Source organism: Cetorhinus maximus, chromosome 12 (assembly GCF_964194155.1).
Source record: "Cetorhinus maximus chromosome 12, sCetMax3.hap1.1, whole genome shotgun sequence".
In the NCBI taxonomy this organism is placed as follows: domain Eukaryota; kingdom Metazoa; phylum Chordata; class Chondrichthyes; order Lamniformes; family Cetorhinidae; genus Cetorhinus; species Cetorhinus maximus.
In genome coordinates this window covers 63023486-63040223 of record NC_135890.1, presented here as the reverse complement: position 1 = coordinate 63040223, position 16738 = coordinate 63023486, and the positions used below count along the sequence as shown (strand labels likewise).

The 16738-nt window shown below is 43.4% G+C and overlaps 1 protein-coding gene across 1 annotated transcript in view; it reads right to left on the bottom strand.

The window, feature by feature from the left end:
* The window catches only part of LOC144687519 (mitochondrial 10-formyltetrahydrofolate dehydrogenase-like), a 129947-nt gene extending 113344 nt beyond the window's left edge, over nucleotides 1–16603 (bottom strand). The window contains exons 1-3 of the mRNA XM_078553760.1: nucleotides 16456–16603; nucleotides 15320–15455; nucleotides 10565–10799 (exon numbers count right to left, since the gene is read on the bottom strand). Of these exons, the coding sequence (XP_078409886.1) occupies nucleotides 10565–10799; nucleotides 15320–15455; nucleotides 16456–16503 (419 nt within the window). The 5' untranslated portion in view covers nucleotides 16504–16603. The remainder of the gene's footprint in view (nucleotides 1–10564; nucleotides 10800–15319; nucleotides 15456–16455) is intronic.
* Nucleotides 16604–16738: the final 135 nt, after the last annotated feature.

Below are 16738 nucleotides of genomic sequence, written 5' to 3'. Positions count from 1 at the left end.
GCAGTAAGTTCAGAGAACGGAGTGCAGTAAGTTCAGAGAGAGACAGATTAGAGTGGGTGAGAGGAGCAGAGAAATTGAGACGAGTAATGTCACGCCGACAGTTCTCAATGAAAAGATCAAGAGAAGGTAAGAATCCAGAGGGAGGGGTCCAGGTGGAGGGAGAATATTGGAGGTGGGTAAAAGGATCCGTTGAACGGGGAGAGGACGCCTGCACAAAGAAGTGAGCACGGAGATGAAGACGGCAGAAGAAGTGTTCAGCATCATGCCGAGCCCGAAATTCATTGAGATGAGGGCGTAAGGGTATGAAACTAAGTCCTTTGCTGAGCACTGAACGTTCAGCATCGGAGAGGGGAAGGTCAGGGGGTATAGTGAATACGCGGCTGGGGCTGGGATTGGAAGATGGGGTGGGGACGGAGGGACAAGCAGGGGTGGAGGGTCCCAGATGGGTGTTGGTGTCGATGAGTTGTTGGAGCTTGCGTTCCTTAGCACTTGAGAGGAAGAGAAAAAGTTTCTTGTTGAGGCGTCGGATGAGGCGAAGAATAAAATGAAACTGGGGGCACGCGCAGCTTTGAAAAAGGGTGCGGCAGTGCTGCTGGAGGGAGAGGTCGAGTGTGTTCATATGGCGGCGCATGGCACTGAGTGTGGATCTCAGAATGCGACGGGAACAGCAGTCCGAGAAACGTTTTATGTCCCGGAGATACCTGTAATCCTGGGTGGGTTCAAAACAAGAGGGATGGAATTTCAGTTGAAATCCACGTGGGGTGAGTCATAGAGGGAGACAGTCACTGAGAAAGGAAATATGGCTGTGAAAGCGGGTTTTAGTAAACACCTTGTCAAACACCAGGAGAGAAATGGAAAGCAATGAAGGTGAACAGGGCAGAAGAGACAGAAGGAAATCCTGTCGGAGAACAGAGCAATACTTCTTCAGGGAAGGCATTTCTTGAAGAGAAGTGCCAGTCAATTAAACACAGAGATAAAAACAAAAAGCTACTGTGGATGCTGGAAATCCAAAACAAAAACAGAATTACCTGGAAAAACTCAGCAGGTCTGGCAGCATCGGTGGAGAAGAAAAGAGCTGACGTTTCGGGTCCACATGACCCTTCAACATATATGGGTATACTTCAACATATATGGGTCTTTTTCTTGTTGGCAGGATGTAACGAGCGGTGTGCCACAGGGATCAGTGCTGGGGCCTCAACTTTTTACAGTTTATATAAATGATTTGGATGAAGAGACCAAAGGTATGATTGCTAAATTGATGACACAAAGGTAGGTAGGAAAGTAAATTGTGAAGAGGACATAAGGAGGCTACAAAGGAACATAGATAGGTTAAGTGAGTGGGCAAAGTTCTGGCAAATGAAGTATAACGTGGGCAAAAGTGGAAAAGTGGAATTGTCCATTTTGGCAGGATGAATAAAAAAGAAGCTTATTATCTAAATGGTGAGAGATTTCAGAGCTCTGAGATTCAGAGGGATCTGGGTGTCCTAATGCATGAATCACAAAAGGCTACTATGCAGGTACAGCAAGAAATTAGGAAAGCTAATGGAATGTTATTGCTTATTGCCAGGGGAATTGAATACAAAAGTAGGGAGGTTATGCTTCAGTTGTACAGGGCACTGGTGAGATCACATCTGGAATACTGTGTGCCGTATTGGTCTCCTTATTTAAGGAAAGATGTAAATGCGTTAGAAGCAGTTGAGAGAGGTTTACTGGATTATTACTAAGAATGGGTGGGTTGTCTTATGAGGAAAGGTTGGACAGACTAGGCTCATCTTCTAAACTCCGGTGGCGTTTAGAAGAGTAAGAGGTGACTTGATTGAAACCTTTAAGATACTGAGAGGTCTTGACAGGGCGGATGTGGAGAGGATGTTTCCTCTTGTGGGAGAATCTAGAACTAGGGGTCATGGTTTAAAAATAAGGGGTCTCTCATTTAAGGAAGAGACGAGGAGAATTTTTTTCTCTGAGGGTCATGAGTCTTTGGAACTCTTTTGGAACTTTTCCTCAAGAAGCAGTGGAAGCAGAGTCTTTGGATATTTTTAAGGCAGAGCTAGATAGATTCTTGATAAGCAAGGGGATTAAAGGCCATCACAGATAGGCAGGAGGTTACAATCAGATCAGCCATGATTTTATTGAATGGCAGAGTAGGCTCAAGAGGCTGAGCGGCCTACTCCTGCTCCTAATTCGTATGTTCATATCAACACCTGCAAATTCCCCTCCAAGCCACAAACATTCCTGACTTGAAACTATATTGCCATTCTTTCACTGTTGTTGGATCAAAATCCTGGAACTCTCTCCTTAACAGCACTGTGGGTGTACCTACATCAGATGGACTGCAACGGTTCAAGAAATCAGCTCACCACTACCTTCAAGGGTAATTAGGATGGGCAACAATGTTGGCCTTGCAGAAATGACAACATGCCAAAGAACAAAATAAAAGTAGGGAGATATTGGCAGTATGGGGGTAGAGTTAGGCGATGCAAACCTGAGGAACCAACCACTTGTGACAGGAGTGAGACAAGTATAATTACAAATTAGATTAACAATTTATCAAAAACTTACATTTTGGAGCTCCAGGAATTCGACAGTCATCAGGGAACAGGATTTAACAATCTTGCCAAAAACAGGACCCAGGAAAATGGGGCCACATTTACCACCAGGAGACCTCAGCCTAACACAAATTTCCCAACTGCCAGCCTCCTCCTCTACATGATCCTCCATCTCTCTTGTATCCTCAGATATCCCATCAACAATTTCCCCATCAGACAGATCAAGGTCACTCTCAATCAATCAGAGCGCTCAGCCTTAATTCCAGTAGAGCCCATGTTACATCCGCTGAGAGAGAGGCATCTCAAATGCTGAGTAATTCCTAAAATCAGTAAAATCCAAAGTGCAAAGAGTGGCTAAACATTAGTGACTACTTTCCATCTTCCATTTTCATTTTCAAGACTTAATTATTAAGAATAAAAATATCGGCAGCAAGTAATAGTGTTAACTTATTTGGAAATGCTCAATTGTCTTACTGTCAGTTTGGCTCAGAGAGTTGAGGGTTCAATTCCTTCTCTATGAGTTGTGCAAACAAGAAAAAGCTGACACTTTAGCAATGACATTACTAGACATTAGTAAGGACTACAGAAATCAGGGCAGAGAAGCTAATGAGGAGGAGGCAGTTGGAAACAATATTGCTATTGCACACAAGAACAGACATCACAATGGACAAATCATCAAAGTACTCCAGTATGGTGAGCAGGTCAAAGGACAAGGCTTTAAAGTGGGTGAACTGGTGATTGGAATCAGCTTTAGACTCAGTGGTTTGAGCCCCATTCCAAACAGGACCCAGCAAGCTGCAACAAGAGCTTTCATCCACAAATACTGGAACGACCTCCAGCAGAATAGCCAGAAAATTAACAGTAATTTGGTATAGCAAGCCAGAAGTGAACAATAAAACCCGTTCTTCAACCAGGTATGTGCTGATGGAATAGTCCAGATGACCATCACAAGCTTTTGATTTCAGAATGCTGTAGAATAACGTGCTGACCATACAGCTCAGTCTACAAACAACAAGCAAGTTTCAGAAGTAAAAAAAAGCAGGACATCAACTTCAGTATTTCGGAGGGTTTTACTCAACCCACAATCCACTTCAAAAATAATCAATAAGTTTCTCAACGGTCGTAAAGACCTTGAAAGTAACACTCAGGTTAGACTAGACATCAATTTTGCTAAGTTTAGAGGATATTCATGGAGTATCCCATGAGCCCCAGCTCATCAGCAAAGTTTCATTGAAGCAATCTTGAAATGAGACAACTGTTACACTCCCTAGTGCCGTCTGTACTCAGTGAAAAGAAGATAAGGCAATGGTAACATTCCTCCCTGATCACATAACCCTAACAATCAGGCATTCAACAGCACACAAACCTCCTGGCACATTTCATGACCTAATGTTTGCATGTAGAGAATAGCATTCCAGTGCTACAATAACTGATACTCTATCCTCTCTCATCTCGCCTGGGGACAGGATTGGAGTAGTCAGTACCAATAATAGCAGTCAATCATAATAACTATTAAATCAATCTAGTTGTTCAAGTGGAGACATCTCCTTTAACGTGGCATTAGCACAGTTGCCAGGGCACGTTTATATCCTCACAGAGAAAAAGAGTGAACCTAAAGGCAGACACTGTAAATGTGCAATGATACTATCAATCTAAAAAAGTCTTATTGGGACCATTAGTCCATCCTTGACTACAAAAATTGCTATAAACCCTAAATATTGACAAAGCAATTGACAAGTTAAAAGGCTGCGTAAAAGCCCAAGTATTGGAAGGCTTCTCAGAGGTAGGAAAAACCACATTAATCTTCACTGGTGCAATGTTCGAACAAAATTTGGAATTATGGTGTTTCAGGAGAAACTCATTCTTATGTTTCAACTGACTCATGCCCTCTTTCTGTGTGAATGTGTTGTTGAAAGTAGCAAAAGTACGTAAAACAAAATTGCAGGAACAAAAAGCTGCAACAAGGAGGGTAATCAGACAATGTGGTGTAAGTTTCAAATGTCTACAAAATAAAAATGGAATAAGTAGGGAAAACATGAAAAACACAACACAATATTACCTAGAGCTGTGCTAAAAGGTAAATATCTTTTTTATGTTTTGAAACAAAGTGCAATTAAGTTCATTGAAGTACTTTTCAAACAATCTGCAACAATCATAGGAAATAGCTTTTTCCTTTAAAAAACACAGCCTTGGAGAGTCAGTGCACTGGATGCCACTCTCTCAGGCATTACTGAAAGTTTACAGAGCTACAAAACATTCCCAGGCTGGATGGGAGATGTTTACTCATTTTTGTCCAATGCAGTCAGCAAATTAACAGGGGCTGCTTTACTCACTATTCCTTAGCCAATTTAGATAGTTTTGCAATGGTTGTGTCACTGCACCCTGGTTCAAACCAACACACACAATTTCATAGGCAAGTGCTCTCATTTTTATATGTGTATGGGTGTATGCATGCTTGCGGGTTATAAAGGGTCAGGACATCTTTGCTGCGGCTGCTGTATCACGTTCATACCGCAGGTACAAAGCCCCAGCATCATCTAACAACACAACTTCATGCGTGGTCAAGATCCTTCATCTCTGAGGGATATGGTGCATATGCCTTGTCGTCATATTCATGCTGCACCTCAGGTAATCCTGGACCAACACCAAGGAAACTAAAGTGAAAATAAAGTGAAAAGCGGAGACAAACAAGAATGTTGTACAAGTATTTAAACAAAATCGTCGTCATTGGCATCTTCCCGTCTACACAAGTTGTTTGACAATTTGAACAAGAAAATTAGGTATGGTTAGCAAGTCTGCTAATTGGTATTGATGAATTTGTAGAAGAAGATTTTACAAACATTGCCAGTTTTGTTTTTGAATTCTCATTCCACTAAGTGCATGATGCAAACATTTGAAGCCTATGCAGATTTCCACACTTAAGAAATAATAATAATTGATTTTCAGGATAGAAAGTTGCCGAAAGAAAATCCATTGCAGATTGCCCTCCCAAGTTTTTCCTATCCTTTCCTCCAAGATGATGACTAGTTGAGTTGGAATTCTACACAGCAGCATTCCAAAATATGACTCAAATGGCACTTTTTCACATATAAGTCTCTAGAGTGGGTGGTGATGGACTGTTTAACTCTGCGGGACCTCACAGTGAGCTTAATTTTTAAAAATATTTCGTGGGATATGGGCAGTGCCAGATGTTACCCATCCTTAATTGCCCCTTGAGAAGGTGTTGGTGAACCTTCTTAAACTGCTGCAGTCTATCTGGAGTAGGTACACCCACAGCACTGTAAAGTTGGGCTGGGGAGGTGAAGTTTCAGGATTTTGATCCAGCAACAGTGAAGGAATGGTGACATGGTTCCAAGTTAGGTTGGTGTGTGGCTTGGAGGGGGTCTGGCAGATGGTGGTGTTTCCACGCTGTCCTTGTCCTTCTAGGTGGTAGAGGTTGCGGGTTTGCAAGATGCTGTCGAAGGGGTGAGTTGCTGCAGTGCATCTTGAAGATGGTATACACTGCTGCCACTGTGTATGCATGCAGGTGGTGGAGGGAGTGAATGTTTAAAATGGTGGACGGGGTGCCAATCAAGTGGGCTGCTTTGTCCTGGATGGTGTTGAGCTTCTTCACTCATATTGGTGCCACACTCAATCAGGCAAATGGAGAGTATTCCATCATACTCCTGACTGATCAGCAGGAGTGTTACTCACTATAGAATTCCCAGCCGCTGACCTACATATGAGCATACAAATTAGGAGCAGGAGTAGGCCCCTTGAGTCTGCGCTGCCATTTGATAAGATCGTAGTTGATCTGATTGTGGCCTCCGCTTTCCTGTCTATCCCCTATACCCTCTGACTCGCTTGTCAGTCTTGCTTTGTAGCCAGAGTATTTATTATTTTAAGAAACAATAATTGACAAATTAAACTGAAAATCAATAGATCAGAGGGGGTGACAAAAACATGAAAGGAAACTTACAAAATTAAATCCAAATCTCATTTCCGGGGGTGATGATGCACCCCAGCCCCCGTGTGCCCACCAATCACAGAAGACCTCTAGCGTACCAGTGGACATCATGTGCTCCCTCTCCAGGGCCACCTGGCTGTGAACATAGCCGCCGTAGAGGGGCAGAGCCACAGTATTTATGTGGTTGGTCCACTTAAGTTCTTGCCCAATATGTATGCATATACATTCCAACAAGTATCAGCCAGTGGAAGCTTAGTCTATTTTCCCATTCCATAACCAGGGATGTTATCACAAGCGAATACACTTCAAAAGTATTTCATTGGCTGTTAAATGCTATGTAATGTTTATGGTCGTGAAAAATGCTATATAAATGCAAGTCTTTTTTTCTAGTGTCCCTTTGGAGGAGGAGGATGTGAAAAGGGCAGGAGAATGGGACCAAATTGACTATTTTCTGATAATGGGCACAGATGTAATAAGGTCTGCTTTAGTGTTGTAAAATTCCATGAATTTGAATACGTACAGAACACCTGAACCAATACTCCATGATCCAGGTAAGGAAATAGGCAAGGCTACAGTCAATATCTTCAGCAGCTTCACAAACACAGGCTCGCCCCTGAGGGCTGGAAGTCGTCCAGTGTTATTCAATAGTCAAAAAAGAGCAAGACACATATGGAGTAAACAAACTGATGGATCTAATACCGGCATTGGAGAAATGATGGAAGACTTTTACAGGATACCACTATTGTTTAAAGAGCACCAATTGCAATTGGCATAGTTTTTGAATTGGAATTCTCTGAAGACAATGGAATCACTGGGTGGTATTTACTTGGATTTTCAGAAAACATTGGATAAACTTCCATGAAATCAACTGAAGAGTAAGGTTAATGAAATTATTGGCAAATTAGCTAACTGGATTGAAATGAGCTGGCAAATATGAATCTTGAAGTTAGCTGATGAGAAGGCTGCCTGAAAAGTCTAATAAACTGAGGAGGATCTACTCTAAACTTACAATTGCTAATAATACAGAGGTTGTTTCTGTAAAAGCAAACTATATACCCATACTATGTTAGAGTATGTAACAGATATGACAAGCTTTCAAAAGAGGTCTCGATAAATTAAGCCATAATGCTAAGGAACGCATTTTCATTTTCATATGGTTAAACATTGATTTGGGCATAAATAGGCACATAATAAATTTAAATAGAAACTGTGGAACAATTATCTTAACCATGTATATTGCATAACATTTAAAATTTAAATGAAATGCTGGGTGCCTCATTTTCAAAAAAAAAGTTTCACGTGCAGGGAACAGTTCACAGTAGAGCAATAAAGAGGATTTTGGATGCAGATTTCTAGATTATTCAGAGACTCACAGCACTGAGCTCACTTTCACTGGAGAGAAAAAAAGAGGTAAAACAATCAAAATCTTTGAAGACAGACATGGATAAAATATGTATTAGCAGGTCTAACTGAGTGAATGTAGCACTTCAAGAGTACAATGTTATTATCAGATATGTAGAAAACTCCCAGAAATGATCAGTTTAAAATATGCTAATTGAAAATAGACAGGGAGATGAATACCCATTTAAGAACCCGAATTAAAGTCATTTTCAAAGGCTTTTTCAAACGTTCAATACAGGACAATAGACTCTGTGTTTTCTCATTTTCTTTTGATAACTTTCGTCCTTCTACAACCCAATGCACAATAGTTAATGTTTATTCCCATTTAATATTTTTGATAACTATGCCTTTTGTACAACAACTTTTATCTATCTCATAGCCTTGTTTCCCCTTTCACTTTGATAATATTTTCAACTAAAGCCTTCAGCTTCAACTGCAATTTTTTGAAGCACCCACCCTTTTCAAAATGTGGATGTCTTCTGGCAAGGCTGCCATTTGTTTCCCATCCCTGGTTACCTTGAGAAGGTAGTGGTTTAATACAACTGAGGGGTTTGCCAGATCATTTCAACCACATGGGCGGAGGACTGGAGTCACATGTAGACCAGACCAGGTAGGGATGCAGCTTTCCTTTCCTAAAGGACATTTGTGAATCAGTTGGGTTTTTAACGACAATCAAACAGCTTTATGATCACTTTTGCTGGTTCTAGCTTCAATTTCCCGATTTAAAAAAATAAGCAGAATTCAAATTCTCAATTTGTTACTGTGAGATTAGAACTCACATTCACTGGATTATTAGTCCAGTAACGTAACCAGTTATATTAGTTTAAAATCTTTTTCCACTTCTCTGTTTACCCTCTCCAAAAGAACAATGGCAGCATTTTGGTTCAGGCTAAGACCATCCTTTCGGTGCAGCCTTCCTTTATTCCAGGCCTTGCTTCATCGTTCCAAACATGTAGGAAGGAAGAGTTCACATTAAGCCTGCAGCTATGCACTAACTTTCCTAATTCTGCTCTCAATCCAATAAGTGGCACATGAACTAATCAAAAGACTCCCGCCTTCAACTCTTGTTTATCAATCTATTGCCTGACTCCCCCTTGTCCCTCCATGTCATAAATAATGACGTTTTGCATTCTCCCTCCTTTTTCAGAGCTTTTACCTTCACCCAGACACCAGGGAGGCAACAAAATTCTGGTCTCAAGGCCACACGTTCAAAGGCCACCGTTATCCCCAACTACAGAATACACACAACTACCAGTGTCTATTCTACCTGTTTCTCACCTACTGGATATGGCATGTTATTAAGGACCACCCTCCTCTGGGTTACAGCCCACCTCACACTTAAGAAACACCATGTGCCTATTGGACAGGTATGTTACTAACGCCACAAAGTACACTGCATCATTGTACAAAGTTTGAGTTGGAGATCTCACAACCTCTATGATACTGCAGAGTGCAGCCATTTGCTTCTCAAAGCAGAGAGGTCCGCTATCAGAGAATCCATTTTCCAGCACTTGTGTTGCTGCTGGATCCACAATGGCCCACATAGCGCACACATACATCACAAGGGATTGATGCACTGTCCTCTCTTTATGCAACTTAAAAACATAGCTATGTTAACATGAATTCCCACTATCACCAAACTCTCAAGAATCAAACTCCATTTGTTTCACACAGGTATTAAGGGGGAAAATCTCACTTATCTCAAGGCCGCGACACTGCCAATTTCTGAATTTAGCAAAACTTACTTCCAGTCACTTGGTAGTACAGAACATGAATATTGCTGAAAAGAGAGACATGTTGCTCAAGTTTTTCATCTTGCACTCATCAGGGCAAATGAAAGAATGCCAAATTTCAAACAATCACACCAATTTATACTACAGGAAAAAAGGGTGCTGATTGGTTGGCAAGTCTGGTTGGCTGAGGCATTGCCATAGTGATAGCTACAGGGAACTATAGGTGCTCCATGCTTCTGGGTAATTCAAAAAAGGTGCTAGGCTTGAACATATTCCTTATGCTTTCAAGAAATGGGTCCCTGCATATGAATGCAAGTCACTGCTAGTAAGTGTAAATGAGCCATGTTATGAGCTCAAGTGATTATCTTAAATTGGTTGTTAGTGTGGCTGTAGTGCACTCAGGATTGTTCAGCAAGTGCGACCCAATCACATAATCACATCTAATAGCAGATGTTTTGTTTTGGGTTTTGCATGCACAATCAGCACCCCTTTTGGCCTATGGTATAAATTGTTGTGATTATTTGAAATTTGGTATTCTTGTGTTTGCCTAATGAGTGTGAGACATTAAGCTTCAGCAACATGTCTCTCTTTTCAGCAATGAAACTTACTTCCTTAAAATCACTCACCTTCATCTTTCACCAAAAACAAAAAGCAGGTAGGTCTTCTTAAATCGTTGGGTGGGAGAAAGAATCTAATAATAGATGTCAGGAATTTAGTGAAGAATCAATGGATATTGAGTCGGTTAAAATATAAATCCGAAATTAGAAAGACCACAAGAGGATTTATAACATCCAGAGCAAATCAAAATAATACTTAAAAACTCTCAATTTCTTCCTTGTAATAAGCTTCTTACAGATATATCAGATCCTCACTAAATACACAATTTGAAGTGTACCACAACAGTCAATATCAGTGCCTTGTGAAGCACTAATTCTCACCAGTTTATAGCAGCAGCACCTCTGTGACGAGGAAGCAGTGATGGGTGGTAGATTATCGATCCATGCCTCGGGTGATTAATAACATCCATAGGGATAAACTGACTGCAGAACGGGAGCACATTTAGTTCTGCTTCAACCGATTTATAGGCCTCAACAACATCAGCAATAGGTTTTCCTTTCAGCCTCCACTTGGGAAACTTAAATACTGGTGTCCCATCCTTCTCTGCTGCAACAGCTGAGGAAGAAATAAAGTTACGACAACCATAAGCTTATGATATATTTGCCTTTATGTCTTTTTTCCCCAAAGTCTATTTCCACCTACACCCCTGTCCTTCCCCTGACGACAACCTCCTCCCACTGCCCCCCCCCGCCCCCCCACCCAAGTCGAAGAACATTCCATTTGTCTTTCAGTAGATAGGTTACCATTTATTAATTGAAATTGGAAGAGGATAAATTAATGCACAGTACCTATACCTTTACTATAACTTCATTTTTTGGCCAATGTTTCCTGACTGTGGGAAAAAATACAAAGGCTAGATCCACAGATATAATTCACAATGAATGCACTGACAGATCAATGATCTCAAACAATGATTTTCGTCCTCATCCAATGAGGAAACAAGATTAAAACTGCTGGCGGTTTCTTTTGAATTGTAACAGGAAATAAAACTATGAATCAATCTGCAGCCACTATTCTAGTGACATTTCATTTCACTGCAGCAATTTACTGAATCATTTGGAAATTGTAATGTTATTTTTCTATGCAAAACACTTCATTAACCTTGTGTCCCATAACCTTTTCTACAAAGATTCCAGTCAGGATATTCCCACCATTTGTTCTCTCCACATTAAACATTGACAGCTAAAAATGCTTCACATTTTTTACTGCAGCTTTGAGAGAAAGAGTGCAGCTCTGAGGGCCACATTAGCCAAAGACATGTATACAACTGAGGACCTGTTTTAGGTCTACCAATACATGTGCCATGTTTTCTGCAAAGCATGAATTGTAAACACATTGTGATATTATGGTAAAAAAGAAAACTGACAAATCCTGACCAGACGTCTTGCCAACAATCAAAGTGGGGTGAATTATTTCTGGGACCTAAGGGCCACCCATCCCAAACCATGCCCAACCCTTTGGGTTATTGCCTTCATTATAAACAAACTTCAAAAGCCTCTGAATGCCACCCTTTCCCAAAAGTATGTTGGTGAGAGGCACGGTGAAATATGAGCCAATTGTTCTCACAGTACATAACACCAACTCATTATATCATCCTGTTAAACCAGAACCAAAACAAACCAAACCAATACACAAGGCATAACAAGGTTGCAAAGACAGAACTTCTAGCCAGAGCTTCAGCTTCTCAATGGAGCCCCAGGATCTGTGATCAGTACCAAGCTCAGGGATGGGAACCTCCTGATGATGTTATCCACACTAATGCAACAGATTCTATAGAAAACCAGCTGTCCTTGGGTACTTCATCAAAGCGGCTTTGGTCACAATAGCCTAAAGCGCCAGCATGTACAGGCCGTCTCATCTTAAAGGAGGGTCAATCACTCTCCTCTCACTGGGGGCATCAATCAAGAACTCCCCCTGCCCTTACTGGGGGCATCGGTCAAGCACTCACCCCAAGACATCAGACAATCTTTACAACTGTTAACTGTGATAAACGTCTAGCTTCAGCACACTTGCTGGTGGATGTAGACATAGCTACTCCAACAATCTGGTCAGAATGGGGTTGATATAAAGGCTTTCCTCCACAAATTACTGCAATAGCTGATACCTAACCTTTAATATTCAAAATATAAAAATTACCATTACTGGCATCACTCACTTCGGAGAGCACATAAATCCCTGGCTGCAGGATATGAACAGGAAACAAAAGGTATCTATTTAAGGAATGATTAACCTTTGCTATCTAGGGTTCAGTCTCAGTTCACTACAATTCAGTTACTTTTCTGCTGTAGGGTTATTATCTTGCAGATAGAGCCAGTGGAAATTACTGGGGGGGAGTGGGGCAGGCAGTGGATGGAGCTGGGGAGGGGCCATGGATGGAGCCTGGATGGAGCTGGTGGATGGGGTTGGTGGTGGTGGGCCATGAACTGAGCTGGGGGTTGGCTGTGGATGGAGCCAGGGAGGGGGGAAATTTGGATGGGTTGGTGGGGGGTAAGGAGCCATGGATGGAGCTGGGGGTTGGCTGCAGATGGAGTGGAGGAGGCTGCAGATGGAGCCAGGGAGGAGGGGGAACATGGATGGAGCCAGTGGTGGGGGTGGTTGAGGGGCTGTGGATAGAGCTGGGGGTGGCTGCGGATGATGTGGGGGAGGCCATTCCCTCCCACCACCGCCCACCGCACCCCCCCCCGCCCCCCCAAGGTTACTCACACTTCACCACCTGATCAGCGGCCAGCAGCTTCCCGACCCTGCCCTATGCTCCTGCTCCTGGATCTCGGGCCTCGCTCTCTCCCCGCAACCTTGGTGTCTGGTAATGGCAGCAGCAGCTCTGGCATTAAAACATGTTATCAGCCGGATCAGAATGCAGCACAGGGCAGTAGGGCCAGAGTACAAACTGAAAATAATGACAAAATCGGAAATACAGGTCCTAAAGAACAAACAAAGTTAAAACAAAACAGCGTTAAGCGGGGTGACTTACTATAACAAGACATGGGGAGGCAATGGCGTAGTGATTTTGTCACTGGGCTAGTAATCTAGAGGCCCAGGGTAATGCTCTGGGGACCCGGGTTTGAATCTCGCCACAGCAGATGGTGGAATTTGAATTCAATAAAAATCTGGAATTAAAAGTCTAATGATGACCATGAAACCACTGTTGATTGTTGTAAAAGCCCAACTGGTTCACTAATGTCCTTTAGGGGAGGAAATCTGCATTTCTTACTCCAGACCCACAGCAATGTGGTTGACTCTTAAATTCCCTCTGAACAAGGGTAATTAGGGATAGGCAATAAATGCTGGCCTAGCCAGCGATGCCCACATCCTATGAATGAATAAAAAAAGTTTTCCCACAAAACTGCTAATCACAAAGAACTCTACTATTCAACATTTAATCTATTTTAAAAACCATCATCTCACATCACATTCCACTGACCACTAGGCTGATTTGTTGGGAAAAGTTGACCAGTTATCAAGAGCAAGGTCTTCCCTTTATGAGTAGAAAGTCTAGGCAAACCAAAAAGATCAATACATTAGCTATCCTTGACAATGTACCCATTTAACTTGCATCCCAAAATTTAACAGTCCCTTTAAGAAATTAAGGCAGCCTCAACATTGTCAGATGGTTAGTGGTAAGTGAATGGTAGTGGTATTGTCAGTTTGCACTTCCTCAAGTTTAAACGTCTCAGCCTATATAAAGCGTCATGTAGACAACCTGGGGAGAGTTCAAGCTAGAAGGAAAAGTTACTGGTTTAAACAGTGGGAACCACTTGTTTTAGAATAAAGATGCTGTTTTTTTAAGACCTGGGCTGACAATGGAGTTATTTCTTCAAAAACAGCCTGTAATAATTCATATAATTATTTACTGGAGTGAGGAACCACAAGCACAGTAGGCAAATGTATGATACAAGGCTAATGAAAGACTGCAAAGCTGAACATGATAAACTACAGCAGGATTTACATACATCAGTGAATTGGGCAGCCAGGTGGCAAATGGAACCAAGTATGAAGAAATGCAAAGTGTGTCACATGGGAACCAGAAATCTGGGAATAGACCATTACTTTAATGGAAATAACATAATGCACAGAGTAAATGAGAGAGATCTGGAGGCCCTGATAGACAACAAATTGTAGCTATTGCAACAACACTTGGTGGCAGTGGCTAGGGTAAATCAGATGTTTGAATTTGTTGAAAGGTCAATATTGAGCCAAAATAGTGAGGCAATCCTGTCATTTTATAAAACATTACTGTGACCGTACTTGGAATATTGTGTACAATTCTAGACATCAGAGTACAAAAGGATATTGCAATTATTGAAAGGATACAGAACAGAACAAAACAAACAGAAAGGCTGAGAGGATGGAGAAACTGAATTATGAGGAGCAATTATGCAAAGTGGGCATATGCTAACAGAAAAAGGGAAGGTTGAGAGGTAATAAGATCGCTGAGCAGGACGTCTCCCTATGTTTGTAATCTAGCCCCACAACCCGGGGTATCTGTGCTCATCTAATTCTGGCCTCTTGAGCATCCCTGATTTTAACTGCTCCACCACTGCCTTCAGCTGCCTATGTCTCATACTCTGGAATTCCCACCCTATACTTATATAGAGGTGGAGACCTCTCTCTCCCTTTGCTCCTTTAAGACACGCCTAAAAACTTATCTATTTGACCAAGCTTTTGGTCATTTGCCCAAGTATCTCCTCATATCTAATTTTGTTTTATATTGCTGAAGCAGCATAGGATATTTTATTACATTAAAGGTAGTATTTAATTTTAAATTGTGCTTTTTTTGATTTAAAGGGGCTAGATAACATGGATCATGACAAACTTTTTCATCCTGTCCAGAACAGGAGAACGAAAGAATGCAGCCTGCACTTGAAGGAGAGCAAATGCAAAACTAATCTGAGCAAAATATCTTTTTAGTGAACAAGTGCAGTGAGTTTAATAGATATTTAATGTGAAAATCCACAAAGCTTTTAAAAATAATTGGGTTTTAAAAAAACATAAAATCCACCAAATCTAAGATTTTAGTGAAGAAAACAGGTGTCAGTTCTTACAGCAGATTAATGGTCACCGATGGCTACACTCACCCAGAGGATCAGCCTTCCCATCCCGGTCTGGGACTGTAAACACTCCCACAACCTTGTGTCCTTGTTTCCGCAGGTTACTGTAAACCTCCTGCCCAAACAGACTCTGGCCGATTAAAGCTACATTTAGGTAACGGGCCTGTTAAGACAGAAGCAGAACCAGGTTAAAGCACAGTAAATTCAGAGTGGGGGGGGGGGGGGGGGTGGCTGGAGTGGGGGTGGAGAGGGCGGGGGCCTGGGGTGGGGGTGGAGAGGGGGGCCTGGGGTGCGAATGGAGAGGGGGGCTCGGGTGGGGCTGGAGGGGAATGGTGGGGTTGGAGAGGGGGTGCTGGGGTGGGGTTGCTGGGGTGAAGGGGGGGTAGGGGTGGGGGGGGTTGGGGAGCAGAGGAGAGTAGAGGGGTGAGATGGGGGAGCATTGGGAGGGTTGAGGGAGAATTTGGGGGGGGTTGAGGTGGGATTTAGGGAATTGAGGGGGATTTGGGGGTGAGGGGGGATTGACGAGGGATTTGGAGGGGTTGGTGGGGATTTGCAGGGGTTGAGACGGAATCTAGAGGGGTTGGGGCAGAATGTAGAGGGTTGGGGCAGGATTTGGAGGGGTTGGGGCAGGATTTGGAGGGGTTGGGGCCGGATTTGGAGGGACGAAGGGGGTTTTGGGGGGCTTTGGGGGGGACAATGGGGGGCGAGGTGGGATTTGAGGGGTGGTGAGGGGGGATCTGGGGGGGCGAGGGGGGATTGGGGGGGGTGAGGGGAATCTTGGGGGATCGAGGGGGGATCTGGGGGGAGGCGAGGAGGGATTTGGGGGGCGGTGAGGGGGATTTGGAGGGGTTGAGGGAGCAGACCGATTGATGTTGGCATCGACTCCGCGGCTGTCACACAATCTCTGACAGCTCCTGCAACGTGTCCACCCGGCAGCGTCTGGAGAAGCCCTGGGGTGGGGTGGGGGTGAAGAGACTCCCCGGGAACAAGCCGGGGGAGATATCCCGGGGGAGACATCGCGGGGGAGATATCCCGGGGGCGACGGGGGTCAGGGAGAAACTGTCTCTCTGATCCGCTGCCACGGGGATCCGTGCGGGTCCCCGGTCCCCAGCTGCCCCCTCCCCGGATCCACTAATCCCTTCTTCGCCCTAACGGCTCCTCACCGCCGTGGTGGAGAATCTCCTGACAGCCTGGCTGGCGGCCCACAGCATGGTGCCCGGGATCGGGATCGGAATCGGAGCGCAGAGCAGGAGCCACAACCGAGCCCGAATCTGACAGCACCTGCCGCGCGTTCCTGAGCCAGATGTCGTGCGTGCGTGCGCGCTCTCCTGAGCCTGACGCAATGCGTGCACGGATCCACGCCCACTGGACAGCCTATCACAGCCTGGTCGCTATAGAGACTGGCCCCGCCCCCACCCCTACTGTATAAAAGCTGCTCCAGGACTC